Here is a 12,542-nt window from a genome sequence, read left to right as displayed (position 1 = left end):
TCATGTTAAGAACGTGTTAGCTCACTGGTATTAAGCTCATGTTAAGATCATGTTGGCTCATTGGTGTTTAGTTCATGTTAAGATTATGTTAACTGTTAGAGTCAACACAGAGTCATTCTCACATGTTCCTCTTACAGTAATCTTCTCACTGTAGTATGTTTAGGAAAATCACCTGACAATTTGAATGCAAGAGGGGATTTCAAACAGGTGTCAGATATCTGGACCTAAGTAAGAATCTGTAACCAAAATCACACCAGTGAAAGCCCACTACACCTAAACCCATCTGGAAGGCTGTGAAGTAAGAAGGAAAGAAACAGCTTGGAGTGTTTGAGCAGTGAATTCAGTTAGCTGAACCAAATAGTGAATGAATTCAGTTAGCTGAACCAAATAGTGAACGAATTCAGTTAGCTGAGCCAAATAGTGAACGAATTCAGTTAGCTGAACCAAATAGTGAATGAATTTAGTTAGCTGAACCAAATAATGAATGAATTCAGTTAGTTGAACCAAATAGTGAATGAATTCAGTTAGCTGAACCAAATAGTGAATGAATTCAGTTAGCTGAACCAAATAATGAATTCAGTTAGCTGAGTAAGATAACTATGCAAATGGATTTTTGCTGGATACTTCCTGAAACCCTTCAGGAATGAGTTTCTGTTATATATGAACAGGAACATGAGTTGAACTTGAGTCATATGTTGCAGGCACTTGACTAACAGGTCATACTGGATCTTTGCACATAAATGTAAACTTCACAAGTTTACCAGGAGATACCTATCATGCCTGACATTTTCACTGAGCCAAAACCCCCTTCATGAGTCCCTGGCTGTCAGGAGACTGTTGGATTTGGATCAGCAAGCAGCACACTGAAGCAAAGAAGTCGAATTTACCATTGTTCACAACGGTGTGGAATCGTGTTCCCAAGACCTGTGATATTGCAGTCAAATGCAGAACCTGACAGACTGCGTGGACCTTTCCCCACACTCCCCAGGGAGGGTGGTCGGTGTAATTGTGTCAGATGTCTGAAGGGAAGTGAAGGCCATACCCCATCATGAGTGAAAACCTTCTAGCATTGTGTTCACTTCTTTGTGAGCCTAGAATCCTAAAACTCTCTGTTTACACTTCACTGACCCAAAGGTTAAGTAGGCAGTAGTAGCTCAAGGTACTAGACTAGTAATCAGAAGGTTACCAGTTGAAGCCCCAAACAAGTTGCCACTGTTGTGCCCCTGAGCAAGGTCCTTAACCCTCAAGCTGTGTTCAGTCATGATTGTAAGTCGCTTTGGAAAAAAAAAGTGTCAGATAAATGTAAATGTTAAGCTGACATCTGAAGTTTGACATTCCATTTTGCATGCAATGCTCCATTAGGGCCCATGACATCACCACCCTGGTCTGCATGCTGTTGTGCTGGTCAGAAAACAACAAAACCAGCATGAGACAGATGGAGGAATGTCAGTATGTGGGCGCGCCTGTGCACTTGCCCATTGTTTTCCATCTTCACAATCTCTCTCCTTTCAGCTTGTTTTTCATGCAGGGGCTGAGGTGACATCACCACGTATCTTAACAATGCCAGCACAATGTGCTGGGATATACTGAGACTGTTATGTGCTGCTTTGACTAGAATTTGCATAATCATTGATAGGAACTTTAAAATTGTTTTAAATATTCTTATAGGTTAATAGAAGTGGCATATGTATTTTGAGTGATTTTGGTGCCAATTGAAGTGCTGCTACGGCTAAATGTAAAATGCTAAATGTTTTTTGGAGATTTTTAAATATGTATAATCTTGTATTGCAGAGAGTTATTTAGTATAACCCTGCTGGTGGTCTCATAACTGCTTGGTTTTTGTCCATTACACTTTATATGAGGATTCCAGAGAAATCACTTACCATCAAACCCACAGCCAGTCAGACATCTGTTATCAGATTTCTGTCCTTATCCGGTCCTGTTCCTGGCTGTCTGTAAAAAGGTTTATTAGGAACACAGAAACTCCGTAATGCTTCCAAAGTGATATTCTTCAACTGGGTAGTATAGTCCCCCCTGTGCTGGGGAACCTATGAACTGCTATCTCTGGGCCAGCACATGGTTCTGCTTGTGAAGGGTTTCTTAATCATTCTAAAGGTTACAGGTTATGAGGTTGCCAGTGCTCTGCCAGAGAATCCCCCACTCACTTAAACATGTAATGTAATATGACCATTTGTAAAGAGATTAATTTTATATCAAGCTGAAAAAAAGCAAGATATTGAAATACACAATATGTTTATTATTATTATTGTTGTTGTTGCTATATTTATATAGCACCTTTCTCAAACTCAATGATGCTTAACAGACAAATATCAGATTTTACAATCAAAGGTTTTAATGCTTGATTCGTGTTTTGAATCAGGGTGTTTTGAATTATCAGGGTTAGTTAATTAATTTCCAGGGTCTTATAATATGATGCAAAGTGGGTTTCATTAAACACAATTCTTTGAGCTTATCCACCTTTAACATGATTTGAACTTGAAAGACAACACCACTTGGCAAATGTCCAAGCCACACAATCTTCTGCCCCAAGCAGATGGTCTATGTTTATATCTGCATTAGGGAGAAGGATCTGATAAGTTTAAGAAAGTCTTCAACTTCCTGAAATATTCATGCAAGCGGGTCTATGCTGTTTCAGCACAATACTACAATACAGTGCAAATTTCTTTGTGTGTCCAGCCAAACTAATGTGCACCTGTTGGTGCAGGTTGTACAGGTTGGACTTTGGGTTTCCCAGGTACATGCAAGAACCGAATAAGCTGGAATTCTGATTGGTTGTTTTCAATAAAACTAGCTTGCTCACGTATTGCAGTGGTCTGCACCCACACAGTGGGTGGTAAAACTTGTCTTGTATTTATTTATACAGTACATTTGTGCCTGGTCTTTGCTGTGGACTCTTTCAATAATTTGAATTTCTGTGGTTAGATGAAGAAAGTACACCAAAACATCAACATGCCAGAACTCTGAAACCACTTGAAACAAACACATGGATTGCTTAGAACTCTGCTTTGAGTTCACTGTGTGCTCTCACTGGTTCTACAGGTTTTTGCAGAGGAGTCAGAGGAGCTAAGCCCCACACAAGGACCCACCATGTGATATTCCAAAGCCTTTTCCCATGCAGATGTGCACTGTTTAAAAGGCCTGTTTTAGATGGGTCGTTCTCGTCTGATTGCAGTGAATGCTGGATCTCCAGATTGCCCCAGAGGCAGTGCGCGCAGACAATGAACCAAATACGTCTGAGAACAACGTCAGATCCCGCGGACGTCTGCACGAGTCGCGCTTCCCCTGGCGCAGCTCTCGCGAGGACGCCTCGTTCCTTACGGCATGCGTTGTCTGCAGACTAATGCGGTGAACGACATATTCTGTTGGTAACTGAAATGCGCCATGGTATCCCTACATCACACTGTAGTAGATGTTTAGTTGCCCACTAAATGAGCGTTAAATACGTGCTTTACTCTCGACGCATGCAGGAACTTAAGTTGAAGGAGCAGCACTCTACTGTTGGAGTTTACCTGCCTGCCGTGTGCTAACCTACTCCGCACGGGTACCAAGAAACATTCTTAAGATTTGTACGACAGCGACTTCACTGGCAGACACCCCGTAAATACATATCGCCATCTAGGGGCCCCTGCGGAGAGGAAAACGTGTACATGTGTACATGTGATCGATGACAACAGGTGATAGAGACAATGTTTTTTCCATTTCTGTGTGCGCATTCAGGACAAGTCATTTGTATTTATTAACTATGTGTATCAGATTTATCTAGATTTATTTTAATTATCTAAATAATATACATATAGCATTAACATTGTCGTCACGACGGAACTGTGAGGACTGCAACGAAGAAGGTGACGCGCGCGCGCATCTCGCGCTGGGGGACTTGGAACGATGGAGCCGCACGCGGGAGGCTCGCGGAGCAGCGCGGTGCAGGACGAGACCGTGACGCACAAGGTAACCGGGGTCCGCGCGGCACGCCACCCTCCGCTGTTACGGAGTAACGGACGCGGGGACGTACCGCCAGAGGAGCCGAGGCTCGTTATTAGTGGTGCGAGGGAGGCTCTGGGTTTGGAGGTGCGCAAACCTGGCTGCTGTCTTGTAAAGAGCAAAGTCATTTTGGGGCAGTAGCTTTGACTCGAGGCTTATCCGCGATCTGGGTTTGCTCCGCGTCCCTTCGCCAGAAGGATCCGTTTCTCAGACGTATCTTTTTCTTCTCGTGTCTAATTCACGAAGACCAGCCGGGCGGAGACCTTCCAGTCCCGTGATCAGTTCGCACGGCTGCTGGTGAGGCACGTTACCAGCGATTAAGCCAGTACCGTAGGCAGAGCACGCAGGCTGACTCATCTACCTTCTGTTTAAAATACTCGCCTAATGTTCTCGTCCCTGGCATACAGTGACGATATAAAAAAATACACTTTTAAATATATATAAATATACGTATAATGTGTGTGTGTTTGTGTGTAGAGCTGGGAAATGTAGAGAAATGCAGTCATGCTCTTGTGCACTGGCTATGCTTTGAGCTCTGGGGTTTTGTGTGTGAAGTGTGTGTCCATTAGCCGCAGTCGCTCTGGGGTTGATGGGAATGAGGGACTCGACTGTGCTGCGGATCCTTGCTGGTTGTAGTGCTATGTAACCAAGAACACCGGTCAGAACACCATCAGGGCTGATTGATTTTTATTGTCATTTATTCTGTGCTTCTGGAGTGTCCAAACAGGCTGAGCTGGAATGTGCTGTAGAGAGCACATAACCACTCTGACTGAGTACTGCTGAAGTGATTTGTCAGAAGAATGTGGGGAGAATGTTTAATATTAAACATTCTCTCTCTCTCTGTCTGTCCATCTGTGTATCTATCTATCCACTCATTTGAATTTCATTATATTAAATGGTCTTTAGAAGGTTACCTAATTCAGTGAGTTCATACTTTTATGATGATTTATGATATGGTGCATCTGTACATATGGTTTCTTTTGTTTCATTTTATTAAGTTGTATTGGTTATATGTTTGGATGTGTAATGAAGTTTCATCAAGGTTTCCTTATGGGGCACAGGATTATCACTGCATTCGACAACTGTACTCCTCTAGTTAGATTTTCCTTCAAGGCGTCCATGAGAAAATCATTGGTCTTGTGCACATACATCTCGCGTCTTTACTAGTGTTTGTTGTACACTGTAAGCGTACAGTCACCAAATGAAATTCATAAAATGAGTTTGTTTTTCCAGGACAAATTCTAGAGCATCTGTGTTTATTGGACCTAATTACTTCCTGTCAAAAGGAGGAGGGGCAGAGGAGACCGCTCACCGTTGTCAAGGCAACCGCAACCTTCCCCTTCTAGCTGGCACACCGTGGCTGTAGCCGGAGGTTGGGTGATCTGGTGGTGCCGTGCTGCATGTGCGTCAGTATTATTCCAAGCAAAGGACTCAGAGGCTGAAGTTTGTGAAAACATTTACAGTCTTAACTGTGTGAAGGTCTGAGTGATTTTGGACCACAAATTCATTGTTACCTTAAAGGCCTAGTGAGGACTTAGTGAAACCATAGCAGAGGCAGTAACATAGTAAATGTATATACTTAGTCCAAAAGGCATAGTGGTTGGAGGTGGAGGTGGAGACATGTGAATCAGACACGACCAGGACATGTGACGCTGGTGGTCAGACATGACCAGGACATGCGACGCTGGCGGTCAGACACGACCAGGACATGCGACGCTGATCAGACACTGAACCTGTGGCATAGAAGGTGTTTCTCTGACTCTTCACAAACTTTCCTAAGTTCTTGTTCAATAATAAACGTGTTCTCGAACTCTCCATAGTCAGTTTTACTTGTTTTGAAGAATGAACATTTGACACCTGTTCTAACCATCAGGAAGTGGAAAAGTGCTTTAATCAACTAGCTGCATCGTGTAGCAAAGCAGTCTGACTCTGAGAGACTCATGGACACTGATGTTCCTGACTAGCAGCTGAGTTCCTTCATTAAATCTAACAGAAGCACTGTGATGACAAGCTGGTATGGAATAAAAGGTCCTGTGGAGTTTGATTTTATGCCAATATAAATGCCTCCATCACCTGAGACTTTGCATCTATTAAAGGGCTCTAGCTGAAATGAAAAAGACTTCTAGTAACAGATTCTGCTATGATGGATTTTTTTTTTACATTAAGAGACTATACATACTGTAAATATGTTTTTAGATGCTTCATTTCTGTATTTCCAATTAACCGTTTGTTAAATGACTCACATTCTCTCTCTCTCCCTCTGTCTCTGTAAGTTCAGTTCAGTTCAGAAAGCTTTATTGGCAGTATCATATTAAACTTCAGTATTGCCAAAGCAGTATTTAAAAAAGATTGAACATTTACAATATTAAGGAATATAAGAATTGCACCATATGTTAATAATAATTAGCATGAAAAGAACTGTAATTAGAACTAATTAGCATGAAAAAATACTAAAAGTCCTACTATCTCCATCTTTGTCTCTTATTCTTTCCTTCTCTCTCTCTCTCTCTCTTTCCCTTTCTCCCCCCCCCCCCCCGTCCCGTTCCTCAGACTATCCTGGTGGGAGACAGTGGTGTGGGGAAGACGTCTCTGCTGGTGCAGTTTGACCAGGGGAAGTTCATCCCTGGCTCTTTCTCTGCTACCGTGGGCATTGGCTTTACGGTGACTCTCTCGCTCACTGGCCAACGCATTTGCAGACACAAGCCCCTCCCAGTTCCGCATTTTCACACTCTCAGTTCGTCCTCAGTTTAAGGTAGCTTTATTGAGTTTATCATGTACACAAGCCCCTCCCAGTTCCGCATTCTCATGCTGTCTCAGCTTTATTGAGTTTATCATATACAGTTTTGCCAAGTAAATCGTTTAGAGCTGAAAATTATGATAATGGTTCTAACAGTCATAAATAACAAAATAATTTTTAAAATGATAATACATTATAATAGGCTAGATAAAACAAAGTCAATAATAATAAAAATAAATACATTAACAGGATAAAGATGATATGACATACAGCGAGAGGTGTGCTGGGTGTGTTAGTGTGTCTCTTAGATGGTGGAATGTCACGTACCGTGCAGCAAGAGTCCTGTTTGCTTCTCCAAGGATAATTTGTCATTTTTTCGATTGGGGGGAAAAGATCAAAATTCGGGAGTATGCTCTTCAATTTTATAGTGAAACTTTGGCAAATCTGTATGAGTTTTTCACAACGTAGGAGACCACTGCTCTCACACTGACCACACTCGCACACTACACAAACATAAATCCCTGTCGTTCACGCCATTTTTAACGAATTAAGCAACTGAAGCACATTTGTGTGAAACAGAGAACATATCCTTAGTACGAGCCGTTAGCAGAAGCAGAGCCTGTTGCCGTGGAGACCAAGGAGTGACACCTGTTCAGATCAGACCCCGATGTTTGATGTCAGTCCTAACCGTCCGAACTATAGCCGGGTTAAATGCGGCAGTAATGGTCACGCACCTTTTCTTTTCTTCCTTTCTTCAGAATAAAGATGTCACTGTGGGGGATGCGAGAGTGAAATTGCAGGTGAGCACACGTGGCATTTATAAAGGAACGGTAAAGGGCAGGTAAATGCATTATTCATGAAGCGGCCCTTTGTAGTTCATTAATTGGTTAATTCGGTTTATCTTTTACGGAGGGCAGGTAAATGCATTATTCATGAAGCGGCCCTTTGTAGTTCATTAATTGGTTAATTCCTGTACTGACTCACTGATTTATCACTTTGGCTATTTGGGTATAACAAAAGCATGAGGAGGAGTAGATCAGACAGCAGTGAAGAAAGGGCGTGGCTCTGGAGATGGAGGTGTGGCTAAGGGTGTAGTGTGGATGCTGATTGGGTAACTGCAGCATGTTGTCCATCTGCCTCAGATCTGGGACACGGCGGGACAGGAGCGATTCCGCAGTGTCACCCATGCATACTACAGAGACGCTCACGGTGAGAGGCTGTCCTAACCCACCCATCACTGATCCTCTCTCTCTCTCTCTCTCTCTCTCTCTCCCTCTTTCTCTCTCCCTCTCTCTCTCTCCCTCTTTCTCTCTCCCTCTCTCTCTCTCTTTCTCTCTCCCCTCTCTCTTCCTCCCCCTTTCCCACTCTCTCTCCTCTCTCTCTCTTTCCCTCTCTCTCCCTCTCCTTCTCTCTCTCTCTCTCTCTCTATCCCTCTCTCACTCCCTCTCCCACTCTCTCTCTTTCTCTCTCTCTCTCTCTCTCTCTCTCCCTCAATTCCTATTTTCTTTTCTCATTTGCCACGCTTTAATATCCACAGCAGTTGCGTAATCACTTAATTTACACCTGTTCTCCCTCCTGCATTAAGCTCTCCTGTTGTTGTATGACATCACCAGCAAGTCGTCATTTGACAACATCAGGGTAAGCCCTTAGTGTTGATGATTTTTTAAAACTTTGCATTCATGTCTATAGAAACATGTACTGAGTAGCAACGTCTGGAAGTAAAAGTGTAAGAAACATGGTCAGGACACTGTTGGCTTTTTTTAAAGGCATGGCTTACAGAGATCCATGAATATGCACAGAGTGATGTGGTCATTATGTTGCTTGGCAACAAGGTGAGAGGACCTTCTGATCAGATGCCCACAACACACACACACACACACACACACACACACACACTCACAAACACGCAGAAGGTGCAGACATCTCCTGTTTTCGTTTGTAGACTGATATGGCTAGTGGCAGAGTGGTCAAACGTGAGGATGGAGAGAAACTGGCTAGGGTATGTCTCACTCCACACCTTCATATGTGTTTATTACATCTTCTGTGTTGACTAACTGAAACTCTAGTATTTATTGTTTATTGCTCTTAGTGTTGTCTGTTATAGAGTTTATATGTGTTTCACACTCATCAGCAGTGATCCCTGGATTCTACAGTATTCTAGTTCATTGGTATCTGTGACTCTAACCTACTGTACTGTACTAGGATGTATCTATGAGTAAATGACAAAGCACTTTTGTAAGTCGCTCTGGATAAGAGCGTCTGCTAAATGCTGTAAATGTAAATATAATGTAAATGTTTATAATCTTTGGTTTTTATATGTGTTTACAGTCTATGGTTTTCTCTGTATAGCACTTTTCCCCAGTTGAAATCAATACATCTGGCTCTAATGTTAAATTGGTCAAATAGAATTAGCACAGTATGTATCATTTGTTGGACTCACTTTGCTTTATAGGAGTATGGTGTCATATTCATGGAGACCAGTGCTAAGACTGGCATCAATGTGGACTTAGCGTTCGCGACTGTGGCTAAGTGAGTCATGCTATTACTCCATCCTGACTTAATTTCCAAGGACATTTCTGCTTCTAGATTAAAGCACCTGTAATCGGAGAAACCTTTATCCCAAAGGTCTTTAAGAATATTGACAAAACTCCTGCAGTGTTTCTGCCCTGTCCGTCATTTCTTTTCTTCCGCAGGGAGCTGATCGGTCGATCCTCCGATCTGCCCCATGAGCCAAAGTTCCGCATCCGTGACACCGCAGAGGTGAAAAAGCGAGAGACGGAATGCTGCTTTTTCACGTAGGACCTCAGGAAGGATGGAGGGATGGATGAGAGGGGGAAAAACAGGGGAATTAGAACAAGGAGTGATCGGCGCCATCAGGCCAGCTGCAGACGTTAAACTGGCAGAATGAGGAACAGAAGACGATCAGCAAAACGACGTGTTGCAAAAGCGATAAATGCACTACTGCGCTAATCAGATTAGAAGAATCCAGCCCCCGAGATGAATAGTTCAGGTTCAGAAATAACGTATCTCTCCAGGATTTTGTACCGACTGCCTGAATTTGCTATTTATCTCAAGCATGAGTGTAGAATGAATTGGTGAAATGAACTGGGCCGTACAAAACTGTGGAGGACGTTTACTTCCTGAACCTGAATGTTCACACCTCTGCCACAGACAGTTAAATTGTTTCTCTGCTTTGACACAACTGTACAAGTAAATGATTCATTAGCTGATAGATAATTAGCTGATCACCTGAACCGGGCATGTTGAAAAGTAAACAATACAACTTGGCAGCAATGGGTTTCCCAATATCAGAAACATCTGCAATGAAGTGACCATCTGCAAACTGTATAACCTTTAAAACCAGGAGATACATCACCCTGAAGTTTGAACCATTAACACACTTGGCTTTAATCTGGAGATACAACAGAAGCCCTCACTGTGTTAGATCAGAGACGTACCTAAAGCCTTTAGGGGCTGATCTTCGTCCCTGGACACCCCTGAATTATAATAATCTCCATACGACGGTGTTTTCAGGAAATGAAACGTTTCTAGAGTCCTCTGGACTTTTAGGGTAGAGCAGGATAACAGAGTGATTCAGACACTCTGCACAGTTTCAGCGGTTGTAACCCACCAGTTCATTGTTGGTACAGCTGTGCTAGTGCAGGAATGACCTAAAACTACTGGTAAGTGAGGTTCAAAACCCTGATCTAGACAGTGCACATCCTGGCCACTAGAGGGAGTGGTAACTCAAAATGTTTGATACAGTGGGAAATACGGCATACATTAAACCCGTGAAACCTGTTCACAACGTCGTTTAGAGCAGCCTGGCATATCCTCTATATGAGAAACAGGTCACTGGTAACTTTCTCTGCATTATTGCCCAACATTTAATTACACGATTATGCCGTAAGGTCTAAATGTATATGTAAGGTATAAATTATACCTGATATGCAGATTTTTCAAGGAACTTTACCTTCTATGCCTTTTGTTCAGGGACACATTTGCAGGGGAGACTTTAGAAGTGTAAGAAGGATAATCTGAGAAGGATAATCTCCTGCCAGGTTTACTCTGTCTGGTCCAGATAATACTGCACTACTACGTTCCAGCATGAATGCTACGGAAGTGATTTGCATTGCATCTGATGTGTCTCAGGGTCCTAACTGAGGTGAATTATGGTCAAACACACACCTGAATTGCATGGGAATTGCAAATCTGCATTTGTAAATGTTGTGAAGTTAGAGCTCATTTAAATTATTGCCTACCATGAGTTTCAACTCTTTTACTTGCATCCAAATTTCCTCTCGTGTGTGTGTGTGTGTGTGTGTGTGATGGATAACTATGACTGTCTCAGAAATTTGAAAATTGTTCAATGGTTGTTCGAGTATTCGACGGTTTCAGATTTTTAATGTTTGAATTAAAGATTCGTAATCTTAACTGCATAACTGTATTTTAAACTACGTTTTCTGGATCAACAGTCAAACAAAAATAAATGTTTTTATTCATCCTGTTGGTTTCTCTGTCTTTTCCGCCACTGACTATTTTCATCATAGTGCTCGAGTTTCAATAAAAACACGGGAAATGGCCTTCTGAGAAATCACCACTAGGTAGTGCTCTTGTAGCGAAGCGCGGATCATGCCAGGCGCAGGCCCGACTACTGATTCCTGCGCGTCCTGGATGAACCGGTCATGTCCGTCATCACTCAGCACTGGGAGAAGTGTTTGGTCTGGTCTTCACATCAACACGCGATCTGACCCAGCAGAGGAGTGTAAAAGCGCCCAGCCTCCACTAAGACGCTGGAAACAGGACGTGGGTGAGGACGGGATGTGTGCAGACGCATGCACTAAAGAGGGACTGGGAATACTGGGAGGTGGTGGGGGGGAATTACGTCCCGTCTTATTCCGCGTGTGCTTTTACGACAGAACAAGGCGCTCGTGTCTTTCTAAATATAACCCGGGCTATTGTAAAACCCAGACTACACCGCACACTTTTAAAGATGACACACTCCGCGCCTAATGTCGCCATTATTTTAGGGGGAAATACCCCCAAACTACCCAGACGTCACCCCCCTCCCTCGAGACCGAGGTCTTTTGATGCTGTCCTTGCAAGTGCCAGCAGATCCTCGTTGGCTTCTCCGGCCAAAAGCTTAACAATGGGCTTCCTCGCGCTGCGGGAAAACAAGGCCCGACTCATGCTCGCGCCATCTGCAACGGATGCGCGTCTGGTGCGCGGGGTGGCATTGTGCGCGCGGGCCTTTCTGCTGACTCCTTCCTCGCAGGTAATTTATCGCGCGGAAGCGGCGGGAGATAGCGGCGTGAGCGCGAGCGGCCGCGGCGCACGTGAGCCCGGGCGTAGCGCGCTCTTCCCGCCCCCAGTGGCGGTTTCCTGGTCGCGCGCAACCGTTTCCTGGACTGGAGCGATCCGGGCACCTTGAGCTCGCGCTCCCGGCCTCGGGCGGTGATGGCGTCACGCGAGCTGCGTCCTGGTAGGGCGATGTCCATGCCCGCGCGCCGCATGCGCCTTCTCCAAGGCCTGGCGTCAACTTCAAAGGCTAAAATGCAACCATGATTTGACTAATGAGTCTCGGGTTCGAGCTCAGTCGCCTGCCGGCCGTGCCATGCTCATTAGACATCTAGGAGACCTCGTGCTGCCTCGCGGACGCCAGGAGCCGCCCTGTAGACCCCCACATGTCCAAGGGTTCGCGAGGGCTGCATTCGTGTTTGCTTTGCGTTTATTTTAGAGTTAATTGTGTTCTTTGTCAAAGCTTAGATTAGATTAAGCTTTGGATCACCTGTCTGACTGTCTG

The 12,542-nt window shown here is 43.9% G+C and overlaps 1 protein-coding gene across 3 annotated transcripts; it reads left to right on the top strand.

Annotated features, from left to right (window-relative positions):
- The first annotated feature begins 3,321 nt into the window (after nucleotides 1-3,321).
- On the top strand, nucleotides 3,322-11,241 carry LOC113586110 (ras-related protein Rab-37). 3 transcript variants are annotated; one of them, XM_027024008.3, is made up of 10 exons: nucleotides 3,331-3,695; nucleotides 3,819-3,969; nucleotides 6,553-6,663; nucleotides 7,498-7,539; nucleotides 7,882-7,948; nucleotides 8,325-8,377; nucleotides 8,506-8,571; nucleotides 8,682-8,738; nucleotides 9,192-9,268; nucleotides 9,433-11,241. In XM_027024008.3, exons 2-10 carry the CDS (start codon nucleotides 3,907-3,909, stop codon nucleotides 9,536-9,538), a joined length of 642 nt encoding a protein of 213 aa, XP_026879809.2. In that variant the 5' UTR covers nucleotides 3,331-3,695; nucleotides 3,819-3,906; the 3' UTR covers nucleotides 9,539-11,241. The 3 variants fall into 3 exon arrangements, with proteins under 3 accessions (XP_081554257.1, XP_081554256.1, XP_026879809.2); XM_081698130.1 differs by lacking the exon at nucleotides 8,506-8,571 and having other exon boundaries at nucleotides 3,325-3,695; XM_081698131.1 differs by lacking the exons at nucleotides 8,506-8,571; nucleotides 8,682-8,738 and having other exon boundaries at nucleotides 3,322-3,695.
- The last annotated feature ends 1,301 nt before the right edge of the window (nucleotides 11,242-12,542 follow it).

The sequence above is a fragment of the Electrophorus electricus genome, chromosome 15 (assembly GCF_041902795.1).
Source record: "Electrophorus electricus isolate QZ-2024a chromosome 15, ASM4190279v1, whole genome shotgun sequence".
Lineage (NCBI taxonomy): Eukaryota > Metazoa > Chordata > Actinopteri > Gymnotiformes > Gymnotidae > Electrophorus > Electrophorus electricus.
The sequence above is the reverse complement of the archived record's forward strand: the minus strand, read 5'-3'. Positions and strand labels throughout refer to the sequence as shown.

What these genes read in the sequence shown, in the direction of transcription:
- LOC113586110 (XM_027024008.3), top strand. Translation starts at nt 3,907, where the DNA reads ATGGAGCCGCACGCGGGAGGCTCGCGGAGCAGCGCGGTGCAGGACGAG. An exon ending in CCGTGGGCATTGGCTTTACG is followed by an intron (nt 6,664 to 7,497) that starts GTGACTCTCTCG and finishes TCCTTTCTTCAG; the next exon opens with AATAAAGATGTCACTGTGGG. An exon ending in ATGGAGAGAAACTGGCTAGG is followed by an intron (nt 8,739 to 9,191) that starts GTATGTCTCACT and finishes TTTGCTTTATAG; the next exon opens with GAGTATGGTGTCATATTCAT.